At 51.8% G+C, this 18,745-nt stretch overlaps 1 protein-coding gene across 6 annotated transcripts in view; it reads right to left on the bottom strand.

The window, feature by feature from the left end:
- Positions 1-18,745, bottom strand: part of FANCG (FA complementation group G) — a 144,396-nt gene that overhangs the window by 25,148 nt on the left and 100,503 nt on the right. For all 6 annotated transcript variants that reach the window (XM_033936332.1, XM_033936323.1, XM_033936313.1 and 3 more), the window contains 2 exons: positions 14,193-14,554; positions 158-198 (listed from right to left, as the gene is read on the bottom strand). In XM_033936332.1, coding sequence (XP_033792223.1) covers positions 158-198; positions 14,193-14,554 — 403 coding nt within the window. The remainder of the gene's footprint in view (positions 1-157; positions 199-14,192; positions 14,555-18,745) is intronic.

Genomic DNA, 18,745 nt, shown 5'->3' with positions numbered 1-18,745 from the left:
AAAGTCCATAGAATGGAAGAAGTTTCTGGTAGATTTATCGATGTTCTCCCTGTGGAGCTGGGTTCTACCTGACAAGACGCAGCGAGACCCGGAAACCTGCAACAAGCACAGGGAATGGGCTCACATCCTGGTTGTGTTTCACAACAACAAATCTTACCTGTTCTTATAAACTGCACTTTGAAAAGTAAATTTATACACCTAGAGGGAAAGGAAGAGAAAAGTGTTAGCGGTCTGATATTTAGTGTATGTTTTAATAAAAGATTAAATATCAAACTGCTATACAACAGCAAACCCATATGATGTTCAAAACCCAAAATGAACTGTATTATGGTCATAGAGTGGCTATTTTGAAAATATTTACAAAATATAGTATTTTTTTCATATTTTGTTTATTCAGAAATTTGTATACAAGATAAAAGATACAACACTCTGAAAACGAATACAACTTTAAACAAAACTCAGCATAAGAGAGTCTACTGCAGGGGTGTCAAAGTCCCTCCTCGAGGGCCATAATCCAGTCGGGTTTTCAGGATTTCCCCAATGAATATGCATGAGATCGATTTGCACACACTGCTTTCATTGTATGCTAATAGATCTCATGCATATTCATTGGGGAAATTCTGAAAAACCGACTGGATTGTGGCCCTTGAGGAGGGACTTTGACACCCCTGGTCTACTGCGTGGTTTCTTCGCGGAGACTGAAAGAATCCAGCAAAAACACATTGCAGTGAGGTATAATATCATTCGCAAGGACTATACCGGTCTAACAGACGCTACAGAAGGAGAAATTAGGTTCTTACCTGCTAATTTACTTTCTTTTAGCTTCTCCAGACCAGTAGAGGTTAACTTTACGAATGGGTATATATCTAATCATGACCAGCAGGTGGAGACTGAAAACAAAACTTTGGGACAGTATATCCTAGCCCCTCCTCTCTATTTCCCTCAGTCTGCCGAATAGCCAAGCAGAACCAAGAACTGGAAAACAACAGAGAGAAAAAACAATACTCCGAAAGGAGTAACAAATAACATACCCAAAAATGCTGTTGGAAAATGCAGAGGAGAAATTCCCGAAGGAAGAAGGTCCCCACAGCTCGCCAGCTAAGCCAGCCGAGCCACAGCCGCTGTTCTTCAATTCTCCCCGGCCCTAGAAAAATACTAGAACCCGCAGCAAAAACCAAAAACTGCCCGCGCAACAGCCCCAACAACAACAACAACAGACAGGGTGGGGACCTCTACTGGTCTGGAGAAGCTAAAAGAAAGTAAATTAGCAGGTAAGAACCTAATTTCTCCTTCTTTAGCACTCTCCAGACCAGTAGAGGTTAACTTTACGAATGGGACGTACCAAAGCAGTCCCTCTCACGGGCGGGACCCCCGAAGGGCCGATACCAGAACACGCTCACCGAACACCGCGTCCCGACGCGCCTGAACATCTACCCGATAATGCCGAACAAATGAATGCAAGGAGGACCAAACCGCAGCCTTACAAATATCCACCGGAGGCACGAGCGACGACTCAGCCCAAGAAGCCGCCTGACCCCTAGTGGAATGAGCCTTGAGAAACTCCGGAACCGGCTTCTGACTCAGAAGATAAGCGGAAGCAATCATCTCCTTGATCCAGCGCGCAATAGTAGCCTTAGAAGCGCCAGCCCCCCGACGAGGACCCGCCAGAAGCACAAAGAGATGATCGGAGCTCCGAAAATCCCGGGTCCGCTGCACATAAGCATGGAGGACCCGACCGACATCCAACTTGCGCAGCTGTCGTTGCTCAGAAGAACCCTCCCGACTACCCAAGACCGGGAGGACCACCGATTGATTGACATGAAAAGGAGAAACTACCTTCGGCAGAAAGGAAGGAACAGGCCGCAAAACAACCCGCTCCTTCGAAAACTCCAGGAAGGGAGCCCTACAAGAGAAAGCCTGTAGCTCAGACACCCGTCTAGCGGAAGTAATGGCCACCAAAAAGACCGACTTCAGCGTAAGGTCCTTCAACGAACAGCCATCCAACGGCTCGAAAGGAGGGCGCACTAGAACAGAGAGAACCAGATTGAGATCCCAAGAGGGAATCGAGGGCCTTATGGGAGGCCTGATCAACTTGGCCGCCCTAAGAAAGCGAATCACATCAGGAATGGCTGACAAACGCTGACCTGTCACCAGCCCCCGAAAAGCCGACAGGGCCGCCAGATGAACCCGGAGAGAAGACCAGGCCAGGCCCCTATCCAGGCCATCCTGCAAAAACTCTAGAATGTTAGGCAGAGAAGCGCGAAAGGAGACTACTCCCCGCGCTCGGCACCATTCCTCAAAAAGACGCCAAACCCGTACATAAGCCCGAGAGGTAGAAAGCCTCCGGGACCCCAAAAGTGTAGAGATCACCTTGTCGGAATATCCCTTCTTACTCAGGCGGCCCCTTTCAAGAGCCAAGCCGTAAGACAAAAGGGAGACGGGTCGAACATGGGAATGGGACCCTGCGTCAGAAGATCGCACCCGAGAGGCAGAGGAAGAGGATCCGCCACCAGATGCCTCACCAGATCCGCATACCACGGACGACGAGGCCAATCCGGAGCCACCAAGACCACCAGCCCCGGATGGCGAACAATGCGAAGCAGTACTCTGCCCACTAATGGCCAAGGAGGGAACACATACAACAGCCCCTCCGTTGGCCACGGTTGGACCAGAGCATCCAGACCCTCGGCCAGACCGTCCCTGCGACGACTGAAGAAGCGGGGTACTTTGGCGTTGCCACTTGTAGCCATCAGATCCATCAGGGGCTGCCCCCAAGCACGCACTAGCAACTGAAACGCCTCGGCGCCGAGACACCACTCTCCCGGATCCAAGAAGTGACGACTGAGGAAGTCCGCCTGAACGTTTTCTACCCCGGCAATGTGAGAGGCCGAGAGGTCCAGAAGATGCGACTCCGCCCAAACCATGAGCCGAGCCGCCTCCTGCGCCACCAGAGTGCTCTTGGTGCCCCCCTGACGATTGACATAAGCCACCGCCGTGGCATTGTCCGACAGGACTCTGACCGACTTGCCCAACAAAAGGGAGTGGAAAGCCAACAGCGCCAGCCGGACCGCCCTGGTCTCCAACACGTTGATCGACCAGGAGGCCTCCTCCGTGGACCAGGTTCCCTGAGCTGAGTGACCCAGGCACTGGGCCCCCCAACCCAGGAGACTCGCATCCGTAAGGAGCACCGTCCACCGCGGAAGATCCAGACCCACCCCCTGAACTAGGTGAGGGGTCCGGAGCCACCAACGCAGACTGCAGCGCGCCAAGCCTCGCAGGGGAACCGGAACATCCATCCTGTGCCTCTGGGGAGACCACCTCCGGAGCAGAGCATACTGGAGAGGACGCATGTGGGCCCGCGCCCACCTCACCACGTCCAGGGACGCCGCCATCGACCCCAGGACCTGGAGGAAATCTCGCGCCCGAGGACACCGGGACGCCAAAAGCAGGCGAATCTGAGACTGCAATTTGCTCACCCGGGCCTCTGGGAGGAAGACCTTCCCCAAGGAGGTGTCGAACAGCACCCCGAGGTACTCCAGACGCTGAGCCGGAACCAACCGACTCTTGGAAAGGTTGACCACCCAGCCCAGCGACCGGAGAAACTCCACCACCCGAGCCGTAACCCGGGAGCTTTCCTGCAACGACTTGGCCCGAATTAACCAGTCGTCCAGGTAGGGGTGTACCAGGATGCCCTCCGACCGCAAGGCTGCCGCGACGACCACCATCACCTTGGTGAACGTCCGGGGAGCCGTGGCCAGCCCAAAGGGAAGCGCACAGAACTGATAGTGCCGACCCAAGATCGCAAAGCGCAGGAAACGCTGATGAGAGGCCCGAATAGGAACATGCAAGTAGGCCTCCGTCAGATCGAGAGAAGTGAGAAACTCCCCCGGCTGAACCGCCAGAATGACCGACCGCAGCGTTTCCATACGGAAAGAGGGAACCTTGAGAGCCCTGTTGACCCCTTTCAAATCGAGGATGGGCCGAAAAGTCCCCTCCTTCTTGGGCACCACAAAGTAAATGGAGTACCTGCCCGTGCCCCACTCCGGGGGGGGCACTGGAACTACTGCCCTGAGATCTAGCAAGCGCTGAAGGGTCTGGCGAAACGCCAGCGTCTTCCCAGGAGTCTGACATGGAGAAGCGAGGAAAAAATCCGGCAGAGAGCGGGCGAACTCCAGGGCATAACCGTCCCGCACCACCTCCAGGACCCACTGATCGGACGTGATCTCGGCCCATTTGGGAAAAAAGTCGCGCAGCCGGGCCCCCACCGGAACCAAGGGGGGCGCCGGCAAGGCGTCATTGTGCAGGACGGGAAGCGGGGGAACCGGCGGAGGGATTCCCTGCCCCCCGACGGGCCCCCCGAAAGGGCTGCATGCGCTGGAAGAACCGACCCCGGGAAAACCCCGGAGACTGGAAAGAAGCAGCCCCACGCCCAGGGCGATACTTGCGAAATTCCCGCAAACGCCCCCGGGCCGCACCACCCCAAGACGCCGGGCGGGCACGGTCCTCCGGCAAACGGGGAACTTTCGAGTCCGACAGAGTCTGAATCAACTTATCCAAGTCCTCTCCAAATAAAAACGACCCCCGAAAGGGAAATTTAGTAAGCTTAGCTTTGGACGCAGCATCCGCCGCCCAAGCGCGCAGCCACAACACACGCCTTGCGGCCACGCCAAAAGCCATGGACTTAGCCGAGATCCGCACCAAGTCATACAGAGCATCCGAGAGGAATGAGGCAGCCATCTCAATCTTCGCTACCTCCTGATCCACCAGAGACCAGTCGTCAGACTCTCGATCCAAGACCCGCTCCGCCCACCGAAACACGGCGCGAGCGACCAGTCCCCCACAAATAGCCGCCTGGACCCCAAAGGCAGAGACTTGAAAATTTTGCTTAAGGATGGTCTCCAATTTGCGCTCCTCAGAGTCCCGCAAGGCAGAACCGCCCTCAACAGGCACGGTATGCCGCTTGGAAATAGCCGAGACCACCGCATCCACGACTGGCGAAGCTAACGTAGCCCGATCCCCTTCAGGAATGGGATACAGGCGAGCCATGCTGCGCGCCAGCCGAAACGGCGTCTCCGGCGTTTTCCACTGCTCAAGAATAATATCCCGAATATCCTGATGCATAGGAAAAGAGCGGGAAACGGAACGGATCCCTCGTAACAGAGGGTCCCCCACACGCGGAGTCTCCGGCGGCGCGTCCTCAAAACGCAAAGCCGAAGAAACCTGTTGAATAAGGTCAGGCAGCTCATCTCTCTGAAAAAGGCGCACCACGGACGCCTCGTCACTGGAGAACGGGAAACCCGACAACCCGCCGCCAGCTTCCGTCCCCTCCAGAGGGTCCTGGAATTCCTCAGAAGGGTCCAGGTCCTCCTCCAGACCGACACGTTCCTCCGACCACAAATCCTCGTCCCACGACACCCGCGGACGCTTGGACAAGAGAGGCGGCGGAGGGGACGTCACGTCAGACGAGAGAGGCAAAGCCGCAGGGAGCGCGGAGGAAACCCCACCCCCCGAGACCCCCTGGGCGCAACCGGGACCCCCAGCCGCCTGAAAATAGGCTTTGCATAATGAAAAGAAAAAATCAGGGGAAAAACCCCCCGAGGGTCCCAAGGGACTCCCTGCCACAGCAGGGGACCCAGCAGAAACCTGCCCCTGCTTAGCCAAAACAGGGGGAAGGTCACCTGAGGTGGAAGACAAAATGGAGGGGCCAGACAGAGAAGATGGCGTCTTTCCCGCCAAAACAGCTCCCTCCATAGCCTGCAGCGGCTGAGAGACCTGAATAGTCTCAGCCGCTAAAACAGGCAAGCCGGCATCAGCTGTCAAAATATCAGCTGAGAGGGAATCCTCTAAAACCCGACCGTCGGCGGCTCGGGGAATCCCTCCGTGGGCGGACGGAGAAGACCGGGCTTCTCCACCGTTCCCTGCCGACTCGCGAGGCACCATCGGCGGGGAGCTCTGGGCGCCTGCAGCCGCTGCCGACGGAGCTCCTCCACCGCACCGGCCTGAACACCGCTTGCACAGGCCGGCCGCGAGTGCCTCGCGTCTGGAGCACAATGAGCACTTTTTCCCTTTAGAAGTGCTCATTGCTCCATACGCGACCTAGCTGTAAAAAAGTGCCGGTTAGTTGAAAAAATACAGTAAAATACAGTTTTCTTAAAGGGATACAACCCTCCAGACCAGCACTACCTCAGGATTTTTTTTTTTTTTTTTTTTTACAGAACAGACTCCACAGGCTCTCGAAGCAATATGCCTTGCTTGATTTAGGGGGCAAGGCTTACTGCTGAGGCTCCTCTAAAAAAATATGGGGAGGTGGAGGAAGTGGGGGGAGGGACCCCGCTCGTGACCCGCCGGGTTTGACACCCCCGAGGTCGGACGAACCCCCAAACAGAGTCCGTCCAAGCTCCGTCCGGCTAAAAACAGGGACAATAAACCCCTAAACAAATTCCAACAGCCCTACCAAGGGAGATGGGTACAGATCACTCAACACCTGCTGGAGACTGAAAGAAGACTGAGGGAAATAGAGAGGAGGGGCTAGGATATACTGTCCCAAAGTTTTGTTTTCAGTCTCCACCTGCTGGTCATGATTAGATATATACCCATTCGTAAAGTTAACCTCTACTGGTCTGGAGAGTGCTAAAGAATAGCCCTTTTCCAAATACCTATTAAATATTCTAATTACATCCACAATTAAGCCTTCAGACTTGTACTACAGGAATATTCAAAAATCCCCTCCAACCTTCAGCTGTTGAAGAATAACTAGATGGGCAGAACAGGGTCCAACAATAGGCTGGATTTTCCATTAGTAACAAACTCTTCCAGTGACCTCAACCACGGATCCATTGGAGTGTTTGCCAGTGACATCTGTATTTATGTATCGTGACCAGACTGATGCTCTTATCACACTGGTCAACACACAAACCAAAATAAAAACATAAACCACTATTTAGGGCAAAAAAAAGTCTGAAAGAAATTATTTCTGATCTGAAGATCGAAACCTAATCTAACGATGCTCTAGTTAGTCCAATAAAAGAGGTATCACCTAAATTCTTTTTGTTTCTTTATATTATCTTTAAGAGTGGACTAACACAGCTGCCACACCATTTCTTGAAAGAAATGTATACAATGAAACCTTCACTAAGGCTACAATAAAGGGAAGATGGGAACTATCTGTACATAAAATCAAGTATAAATTATTGCTACTGGTTTATTCAAGTACGCAAGGGTGTGACCCACAATATTTGATTGACTGCATATCACCCTATGTTGGGATGAAAAGCTTTGCTCGGCAACATAAGAATTGCCACTGCTGGGTCAGACCAGTGGTCCATCGTACCCAGCAGTCCGCACCCGCAGCGGCCCTTAGGTAAAGGACCAGAGCCCTAACTGAGTCTAGCCTCACCTGCGTACATTCTGGTCTAGCAGAACTTGTCTAACTTTGTCTTGAATCCCTGGAGGGTGCTTTCCCCTATAACAGCCTCCGGAAGAGCGTTCCAGTTTTCCACCACTCTCTGGGTGAAGAAGAACTTCCTTACCATATACCATCTAGAAAGGAGCTAAGTTTGCAGACAGTGAGAGAAGGAGAAATTAGGTTCTTACCTGCTAATTTACTTTCTTTTAGCTTCTCCAGACCAGTAGAGGTTAACTTTACGAATGGGTATATATCTAATCATGACCAGCAGGTGGAGACTGAAAACAAAACTTTGGGACAGTATATCCTAGCCCCTCCTCTCTATTTCCCTCAGTCTGCCGAATAGCCAAGCAGAACCAAGAACTGGAAAACAACAGAGAGAAAAAACAATACTCCGAAAGGAGTAACAAATAACAAAACCCAAAATGCTGTTGGAAAATGCAGAGGAGAAATTCCCGAAGGAAGAATGTCCCCACAGCTCGCCAGCTAAGCCAGCCGAGCCACAGCCGCTGTTCTTCAATTCTCCCCGGCCCTAGAAAAATACTAGAACCCGCAGCAAAAAACCAAAAACTGCCCGCGCAACAGCCCCAACAACAACAACAACAGACAGGGTGGGGACCTCTACTGGTCTGGAGAAGCTAAAAGAAAGTAAATTAGCAGGTAAGAACCTAATTTCTCCTTCTTTAGCACTCTCCAGACCAGTAGAGGTTAACTTTACGAATGGGACGTACCAAAGCAGTCCCTCTCACGGGCGGGACCCCCGAAGGGCCGATACCAGTACACGCTCACCGAACACCGCGTCCCGACGCGCCTGCACATCAACCCGATAATGACGAACAAAGGAATGCAAGGAGGACCAAACCGCAGCCTTACAAATATCCACAGGAGGCACGAGCGACGACTCAGCCCAAGAAGCCGCCTGACCCCGAGTGGAATGAGCCTTGAGAAACTCCGGAACAGGCTGCTGTTTCAGAAGATAAGCGGAAGCAATCGTCTCCTTGATCCAGCGCGCAATAGTAGCCTTAGAAGCGCCAGCTCCCCGACGAGGACCCGCCAGGAGGACAAAGAGACGATCGGACTTCCGGAATTCCTGGGTCCGCTGCACATAAGAGCGAAGGACCCGACCGACATCCAACTTGCGCAGCTGCCGTTGCTCAGAAGAGCCCTCCCGACCACCCAAGACCGGGAGAACCACCGATTGATTGACATGAAAAGGAGAAACAACCTTAGGCAGAAAGGAAGGAACAGGCCGCAAGACGACCCGCTCCCTAGAAAACTCCAAGAAGGGAGTCCTACAAGAGAAAGCCTGCAGCTCAGAAACACGCCTAGCAGAAGTAATGGCCACCAAAAAGACCGCCTTCAAAGTAAGGTCCTTCAAAGAACAGTCGTCCAACGGCTCGAAAGGCGGACGCACCAATACAGAAAGCACCAGATTAAGATCCCAAGAGGGAACCGAGGGCCGTAGGGGAGGCCTAAGCAACTTGGCCGCCCGCAAAAACCTAATCACATCAGGAAGAGCCGATAAACGCTGACCTGACACCAACCCTCGAAAAGCCGACAGGGCCGCAAGATGAACCCGGAGAGAAGACCAAGCCAGGCCTCTATCCAGACCGTCCTGCAAGAACTCCAGAATGTTAGGCAGAGAAGCGCGAAAAGAGGTCACTCCCCGCGCCCGACACCATTCCTCAAAGAGACGCCAAACCCGCACATAAGCCCGAGAGGTAGAAAGCCTCCGGGACCCCAACAGTGTAGAGATCACCTTGTCTGAATATCCCTTCTTGCTAAGGCGACCCCTTTCAAGAGCCACGCCGTAAGACAGAAGGGAGACGGGTCGAACATGGGAATGGGACCCTGCATCAGCAGGTCGTCCGAGAGAGGCAGAGGAAGAGGACCCGCTACCAGGTGCCTCACCAGATCCGCATACCACGGACGGCGAGGCCAATCCGGCGCCACCAGCACCACCAAACCCGGATGGTAAACAATGCGAAGAAGCACTCTGCCCACCAGCGGCCAAGGAGGGAATACATACAACAGCCCCTCCGTTGGCCACTGCTGGACCAGAGCATCCAGACCCTCGGCCAGACCGTCCCTGCGACGACTGAAGAAGCGGGGCACTTTGGCGTTGCCACCCGTGGCCATCAGGTCCATCAGGGGCTGCCCCCAAGCCTGCACTATCAACTGAAACGCCTCGGCGCCGAGACACCACTCTCCTGGATCTAGGAAGTGACGACTGAGGAAGTCTGCCTGAACATTTTCTACTCCGGCTATGTGAGAGGCCGAGAGGTCCAGCAGATGGGATTCCGCCCAAACCATGAGCAGAGCCGCCTCCTGCGCCACCTGAGTGCTCTTGGTGCCCCCCTGACGATTGACATAAGCCACCGCCGTGGCATTGTCCGACAGCACTCTGACCGACTTGCCCCGCAACAGGGAGTGGAAAGCCAACAGCGCCAGACGGACCGCTCTGGTCTCCAACACGTTGATCGACCAGGCGGCCTCCTCCGCGGACCAGGTGCCCTGGGCTGAGTGACCCAAACACTGAGCCCCCCAACCCAGGAGACTCGCATCCGTCAGGAGCACCGTCCACTGCGGGAGATCCAGACCCACCCCCTGAACTAGGTGAGGGGTCTGGAGCCACCAACGCAGACTGCAGCGCGCCAAGCCTCGCAGGGGAACCGGAACATCCATCCCGTGCCTCTGGGGAGACCACCTCCGGAGCAGAGCATACTGGAGAGGACGCATGTGGGCCCGCGCCCACCTCACCACGTCCAGGGACGCCGCCATCGACCCCAAGACCTGGAGGAAATCTCGCGCCCGAGGACACCGGGACGCCAAAAGCAGGCGAATCTGAGATTGCAATTTGCTCACCCGGCCCTCTGGGAGGAAGACCTTCCCCAAGGAGGTGTCGAACAGCACCCCTAGGTACTCCAGACGCTGAGCCGGGACCAACCGACTCTTGGAAAGGTTGACCACCCAGCCCAGCGACCGGAGAAACTCCACCACCCGAGCAGTAACCCGGGAGCTTTCCTGCAACGACTTTGCCCGAATTAACCAGTCGTCCAGGTAGGGGTGTACCAGGATGCCCTCCGACCGCAAGGCTGCCGCGACGACCACCATCACCTTGGTGAACGTCCGAGGAGCCGTGGCCAGCCCAAAGGGAAGCGCACAGAACTGAAAGTGCCGACCCAAGATCGCAAAGCGCAGGAAACGCTGATGAGAGGCCCGAATGGGAACATGCAAGTAGGCCTCCGTCAGATCGAGAGAAGTGAGAAACTCCCCCGGCTGAACCGCCAGAATGACCGACCGCAGAGTTTCCATACGGAAAGAGGGAATCTTGAGAGCCCTGTTGACCCCTTTCAAATCGAGGATGGGCCGAAAAGTCCCCTCCTTCTTGGGCACCACAAAGTAAATGGAGTACCTGCCCGTGCCCCACTCCGGAGGGGGCACCGGAACAACTGCCCTGAGATCTAGCAAGCGCTGAAGGGTCTGGCGAAAAGCCTGCGTCTTCCCCGGAGTCTGACATGGAGAAGCGAGGAAAAAATCCGGTAGAGAGCGGGCGAACTCCAGGGCATAACCGTCCCGCACCACCTCCAGGACCCACTGATCGGACGTGATCTCGGCCCATTTGGGGAAAAATTCGCGCAGCCGGGCCCCCACCGGAACCAAAGGGGGCGCCGGCAAGGCGTCATTGTGCAGGACGGGAAGCGGGGGAACCGGCGGAGGGATTCCCTGCCCCCCGACGGGCCCCCCGAAAGGGCTGCATACGCTGGAAGAACCGACCCCGGGAAAATCCCGGAGACTGGAAAGAAGCAGCCCCACGCCCAGGGCGATACTTGCGAAAATCCCGCAAACGCCCCCGGGCCGCACCCCCCCGAGACGCCGGGCGGGCACGGTCCTCCGGCAGACGGGGAACTTTCGAGTCCGACAGAGTCTGAATCAACTTATCCAAATCCTCTCCAAACAAAAACGACCCCCGAAAGGGAAATTTAGTAAGCTTAGCTTTGGACGCAGCATCCGCCGCCCAAGCGCGCAGCCACAACACACGCCTTGCGGCCACGCCAAAAGCCATAGACTTAGCCGAGATCCGCACCAAGTCATAGAGAGCATCCGAGAGGAATGAGGCCGCCATCTCAATCTTCGCAACCTCCTGATCCACCAGAGACCAGTCGTCAGACTCTCGATCCAAGACCCGCTCCGCCCACCGAAACACGGCGCGAGCGACCAGTCCCCCACAAATAGCCGCCTGGACCCCAAAGCCAGAGACCTGAAAATTTTGCTTAAGGAGGCCCTCCAATTTGCGCTCCTCAGGATCTCGCAAGGCAGAACCGCCCTCAACAGGCACGGTATGCCGCTTGGAAATTGCCGAGACCACCGCATCCACGACCGGCGAAGCTAACGTAGCCCGATCCCCTTCAGGAATGGGATACAGGCGAGCCATGCTGCGCGCCAGCCGAAACGGCGTCTCCGGCGTTTTCCACTGCTCCAGGATAATATCCCGAATATCCTGATGCATAGGAAAAGAGCGGGAAACGGTACGGATCCCCCGCAACAGGGGGTCCCCCACACGCGGAGTCTCCGGCGGCGCGTCCTCAAAACGCAAAACCGAAGAAACCTGTTGAATAAGGTCAGGCAACTCATCTTTCTGAAAAAGACGCACCACAGACGCCTCGTCACTGGAGAACGGGAAATCCGACAACCCGCCGCCAGCTTCCGTCCCCTCCAGAGAGTCCTGGAATTCCTCAGAAGGGTCCAGGTCCTCCTCCAGACCGACCCGTTCCTCCGACCACAAATTCTCGTCCCACGACACCCGCGGACGCTTGGACAAGGGAGGCGGCGGAGGGGACGTCACGCCAGACGAAAGAGGCAAAGCCGCAGGAAGCGCGGAGGAAAAACCACCCCCCGAGACCCCCTGGGCGCAACCGGGACCCCCAGCCGCCTGAAAATAGGCTCTGCATAAAGAAAAGAAAAATTCAGGAGAAAACCCCCCCGAGGGTCCCAAGGGACTCCCTGCCACAGCAGGGGACCCAGCAGAACCTTGCCCCTGCATAGTCAAAACAGGGGGAAGGTCACCTGAGGTGGAAGACAAAATGGAGGGGCCAGACAGAGAAGATGGCGTCTTTCCCGCCAAAACAGCTCCCTCCACAGCCTGCAGCGGCTGAGAGACCTGAAAAGTCTCAGCCGCTAAAACAGGCAAGCCGGCATCAGCTGTCAAAATATCAGCTGAGAGGGAATCCTCAAAAACCCGACCGTCGGCGGCTCGGGGAATCCCTCCGTGGGCGGACGGAGAAGACCGGGCTTCTCCTCCGTTCCCTGCCGACTCGCGAGGCACCATCGGCGGGGAGCTCTGGGCGCCTGCAGCCGCTGCCGACGGAGCTCCTCCACCGCACCGGCCTGAACACCGCTTGCACAGGCCGGCCGCGAGTGCCTCGCGTCTGGAGCACAATGAGCACTTTTTCCCTTTAGAAGTGCTCATTGCTCCATACGCGACCTAGCTGTAAAAAAGTGCCGGTTAGTTGAAAAAATACAGTAAAATACAGTTTTCTTAAAGGGATACAACCCTCCAGACCAGCACTACCTCAGGATTTTTTTTTTTTTTTTTTTTACAGAACAGACTCCACAGGCTCTCAAAGCAATAGTCTTGCTTGATTTAGGGGGCAAGGCTTATTGCTGAGGCTCCTCTAAAAAAATGTGGGGAGGTGGAGGAAGTGGGGGGAGGGACCCCGCTCGTGACCCGCCGGGTTTGACACCCCCGAGGTCGGACGAACCCCCAAACAGAGTCCGTCCAAGCTCCGTCCGGCTAAAAACAGGGACAATAAACCCCTTAAACAAATTCCAACAGCCCTACCAAGGGAGATGGGTACAGATCACTCAACACCTGCTGGAGACTGAAAGAAGACTGAGGGAAATAGAGAGGAGGGGCTAGGATATACTGTCCCAAAGTTTTGTTTTCAGTCTCCACCTGCTGGTCATGATTAGATATATACCCATTCGTAAAGTTAACCTCTACTGGTCTGGAGAGTGCTAAAGAAAAGGTTTTTTTATGTAGTGGTCCAGAAGAGTGGAATAAGCTTCTATCTTTCATTAAGCAACAAAAAAGTTTGCAGGCCTTTAAGAAATTGTTAAAACGTCATCTGTTCTGTTGTATGAAATACACAGTAAGACTTTATCGGCTCTGCTATGACTATTTCATGGTATGTCCATTGAGCTGAACCTTTTAGGACAGGAGGGTTGTCTGGTGATGTTAATGTTATTATGTCACTCTGTTATGTAATCTGGTGCTGTCAATTTTAATTTTTGTAAAATGATTGACATGTCATTTGCTTATACAGTGTTACCTCGGAATCCGAATGCCCCAGAACTCGAATAACTCGGAATGCGAACAAAAAATTCAAGCAAATTTTGCCCCAGAATCTGAACTCTGCTTTGGAATCCGAACGTACAGGAACTGCAAGCGTTGCTCAGCCCAAAGCTTCCCCTCTGATGCAGCTTCCTGTTTCCGTGTCAGAGGGAAGCTTTGGGCTGAGCACCGCACGCAGCTGCTGTTCTTGCTGCCTATGCCGGCGGGGGGCCCGATCTTGCTGTATCTACCGGCGGGAGGCCCAATATGAATGTGTTGATATAATTTGCCTTGTAAAAGGCGAATTATAAATAAACCAATCCAAATCCAATCCCAAAAAACAGCTGGAGAGTCTCCCGGCATTAAGGCAGGACCACAATGATGTTTTCAAAAATATATGGTAGTTTGTGTGTCTAAGTGCTCTGAAAATGAGCTCTACTGTGCATGTTTTACCTGCTGAACTGAGAGATAGCATCCTTGTGCTTCCCAAGATGAGCCAGTGCCTGTCCCTGATGCAGATAAGCAGCTGATGCCCACAAGATGCAATTTAAGCTTTCCGTATTTTCATGGGAAAGCGTAGGGGATGATGCAAGCTGGGGTGGAGAGGATTCTATGACTGGGCTCTGCACTGGCTGCCCTTGTTCACCTTGATCAGAGCCCAACAAAATAGTCAGTCTATTGGGAATCAAGTCGATAATCCTCCTGATGATCTCGTCACTCACTGTCAAAGAATCCTGGTACTGCTCCTGTTGCAGAAGGGCAGAAGTAGCTTCCAGGAACACCTCTGGGACTCGGGGGAGCCTGTGCAGGAACTCCTGTCAGCAGAAAGACATTGTTAGGAGTCTGTATGCATATTAAGAACATAAGAATAGCCTTACTGGGTCAGACCAATGGTCTATCAAGCCCAGTAGCCAAGTGAATATTCAACAAGAACCTGGAACACCCTTCCAACGCCCATAGGAACAGAGCAGAACTATCTCATATTCAGGAAAAGACTGAAAACATATACAGTAACTACTTCTCCTTTTGCAACAATGCAGACTTCCTCTACAATGTGCTGTAACATTTCCCCTTTGTAAAAGTGTAACCTTTCTCAACAATGTGATGTAACTATTTCCCCATGATGCTGCACGGGCCTCTTATCTTGTTCATTGCCTTGAACCTGTATTGGATAAGTGTGATTAAGAAATTCTGATTAGATTTATGGCAATGGGAGCTCGTTTATAAGTGCTTGTTTAAAGGGACATTTTCTGTGAATTTAATTGAAAATGGGTATAAAATGTATTATAGGTGGCATTACACCCCTCATAAAATGCAACGATTCTATGGGATAGGTACGGAGCTTTGCTGGCGACAATATGGCTGTCAAGGAGATTTCCAGTACATTTGGTGGACATGTCCTATTGTTCTGGAAGCAGATGGATGCACCCAGCCTACTATGGGGTCAAAAAAAAATTGAATTATTTGAAACTTATGTCCAAACTAACTATAATTCAACACAAATTTGAAAACTTACCATAAAATATAGCAGTGTTTTTCAACCTTTTTTGGGCAAAGGCACACTTGTTTCATGAAAAAAATCACGAGGCACACCACCATTAGAAAATGTTAAAAAATTTAACTCTGTGCCTATATTGACTATATATAAAGTAATTCTCTTGAATAGGAATCAAATAAACACAAAGAAAGCATTTTATAATTACTTTATTATGAAATATTAAGTAAACAGAATAGTGAAAAATTATAAAATACTTTATTCAGTGCGAAACCTGGGCCTGTTTGGCTGAACACAAAGTTGATATTCTGGCTGGAATCGAAGAAAGACACACACGTAGCTCTTCGTCAACAGCCGTTCCCTTCACCGCCCCGTCACCGTCACCGCCATCCCTTTCACCGCCCCGTCACCGCCACTGCCATCCCATTCACCGCCCCGTCACCGTCCCCGCTGCATCCATATAAGCCTTAGTACTGTAATATTTAGCTTATTCCTTTCTTATAAATCAAAGTTCCTGCTGCTGAACTAGAGAAAGAGATGTTCAGCTGGCAGGGCTTTGTTTATAAATTTTTATCAACACAACTAATATACTATTTTATCCTAAAGCAAAAAATAAATAAATAAATATAATTTTTTTTCTACCTTTGTTGTCTGGTTTCTGCTTTCCACATCTTCTCATTCAATTCCTTCCATCCACTGTGTGTCTTCTCTCTACGTCTTCCATTTGCTGTTACTGTGCCTCTCCCTTCACCCCCCCCCCCAATTGGTCTAGCACCCATCTTCTTCCCTCCGCTCCCCCATAGTCTGGCATCTGTCTTCTTCCCACTCTGTCTTCCACATTTCCCTTCGGGGTCTGTTCCTCTCCACCCTCCTTCAATGTCTGTCCTATTCCTTTCCACCACCACCCTTCCCTCCCTCCTTTACCATCTGTTCCTTTCTACTACCCTTCAGCTCCTCTCACGTGGCTTATCTATCTACCTTCCTCCCTCTTATTTTCATGGCACGTTACAATGTAATTTGTGCAAGCCACTGGAGCCTGCGAGCTCGGTCCCTGTCCCATCCCCACAAACCATCTCGCTTCTGTGCTCCTATTTTCTCCATTTCTAATATCTCCCCTATGTATCTGTCATTGCCCCCCCCCCTGTGTCCATATACCATCCCCATGGCATGTTCCCTTTATGTCTCTGTCCCTATGCCCCATGCACATAATTTCCCCTCTTTCTGTTACCTTCCTGTGTCCAGATTTCCCCTATCTTCCTCTTCCATACCAGTGTGTCTCTTCTTTTCAACCCCATCTAGCTTTTTTCCCTCTTTCTTCCCCCCCCCCCCTGCTTCTAGCATCTGGCTCACCTGCCTGTCCTTCCCTTTCTTTCCTGCTGTGGGTTTTTCTTTCCGTCTTCATCCCCTTGGCCCAGAATCCTTTTCCCTTTCACTCCCTCCTTCCAATTTGAGCCGGGAACACGAGCGATCGCATGGTCCCCGCAGCCACCACTCGCCTGCCTAATCGATCCTACTGTTTAGCCAGCTCTCTCCCTTCGCCTCACCTTAGTTTGTAGGTTTTGTTTTTCGGCGACATGCACGCTTTCCCAAAGAGCCGCGCACGCGCAGCTGCTCAGTGTTCAATCTTCTGCTCTGCTGCAACTTCCTGTTTTCGGTTGCGTCAGAGCAGAAGATCGAAACTGAACAGCAGCGCGGACCGGGGGAGTCTCATGGGAGCGCGTGCGGGACCCGGCCTGAGGCCTAATCAGTGTCTGCACCGTACGGCACACCAGGAACAGCGGTTGAAAAACACTGAAATATAGGACAGATATATAAAATGGAAAAAGACACAATGACAACCTAAGCACTAAACTATTTAGGGTAGCGAAGATGAGGGATAATATCATACATATTATATTAGGTTATACATATCTGCATCCAGAAATGTTAAAGGGGGAAGGAATATGGAGGGGGAAGGGTGAGGGGGAAGAAAAATGGGATACTGAAGGGGATAATGGAAAATAATGGTTGCATAATGAGGTCACAAAGTCCTTTAACAACGTGAGGACTGTCCAAGCCCATACCGGGTGTCCTATACTGAATCAGGGCCTTTGTGTCTAGTTTTTGCATCCATAATTGACCATTGAGATAATGAGTGCATGGACAAGTCTGATCTTCATCTGTTATTTCTTTGCCTTTGAATACTTTGTCGAGAGCTTTCATCGAAGAGCGACCAAGTGCTATTCTGTGGAGTATTTCTTCCCTGCTAGTTGTATCTTTGTTTACAAAACTGACCAAGAGATTGAAATCCTTTACAACTTCTATATTATTGCCTTCCAGCTCAAAATCTTCATCATTTTCCGCGTTCATGATCTTCATCTTGTTTATGTTCAGTTCTAATCCCATGTTATGACTTTCGGCTTTGACTTTACTCAGTAGATACAGCAAGTCTTCTTTGCTGCTGGGTGATGGGTGTTGAATCATCTGCAAAGATCAGGTTGTTTATATTTTGGCCACCAACTTTGAAACCAATGTCTGTTCTTCCAAATTTGCTTTTCTGAAGATAGCTTTCGCCATAAAGGTTGAACAGGTAAGGTGACAAGATGCATCCTTACATGATGCCACATTTTATTGGAAACCAATCGGTGTTGCCATATTTTGTTCTCACTACAGCTTCATGATTTTTGTAGAGGCTCATTATCAGCTGAGTTATGTGTTTGGGTATTCTCATTTGTGCTACAGTTCTCCATTGTTTATCGTGATCCACACAGGTATACAACTGCATTTTCTCCATGGATAGGGGATATTTCAGTCACACAAGTGATGCCTCCCAAGAAGTGACATTTGAAAAAGCGGAAATGGAGCCAAAGTAAATAATGGAGTAGGCAGCAAGATGAAGCATTAAACATATGTATTAAACACAGAATCAGAAAAGCCAGGGTGATCCAAACAGTAATGCTTTTTAAAAGGTACGTATAGAGGACCAAGTCGTCACTTTGCACATGAAAAGGAGTTGCAGTTGCCATAGCTCACAATTGATGCGCTGTAATGTGCAACCCTGGGTCCGAATGATGCTGGCATAATGGTTAGAGCTAGAGCCTCAGCACCCTGAGGTTGTGGGTTCAAACCCCATGTGCTCCTTGTGATCCTGGGCAAATCACTTAATTCTCCACTGCCCCAGGTACATTAGACAGAGTGTGAGCCCAACAGGACAGATAGGGAAAATGCTTGAAGTACCTGTATGTAAGCCGCTTTGAGTGTGGTTGTAAAACTACAAAAAGGCGGTATGGAAGTCCCAATCCCCAATTCAACCTCAACCTTGTCCTCCCACAGCTCATACTGAACCTCTTTCTCAAATTTCTTACATGGAAGGCAGTTTTTCTCATAACTATTGCCTCTACTCGCCATATCAGTGAGATTCAAGCATTAATCTTTTTTCCGCCTTTTATTCAATTTCTATGTAACAGAGTAGTACTGAGAATGCATCCTAAGTTTTTGCTGAAAATGGCCTCTCAATTTTATCTCAGTCGGC

Source organism: Geotrypetes seraphini, chromosome 1, assembly GCF_902459505.1.
Source record: "Geotrypetes seraphini chromosome 1, aGeoSer1.1, whole genome shotgun sequence".
Taxonomy (NCBI): domain Eukaryota; kingdom Metazoa; phylum Chordata; class Amphibia; order Gymnophiona; family Dermophiidae; genus Geotrypetes; species Geotrypetes seraphini.
Note: the sequence above shows the minus strand (reverse complement) of the source record. Positions and strands in the feature narration are given on the sequence as shown.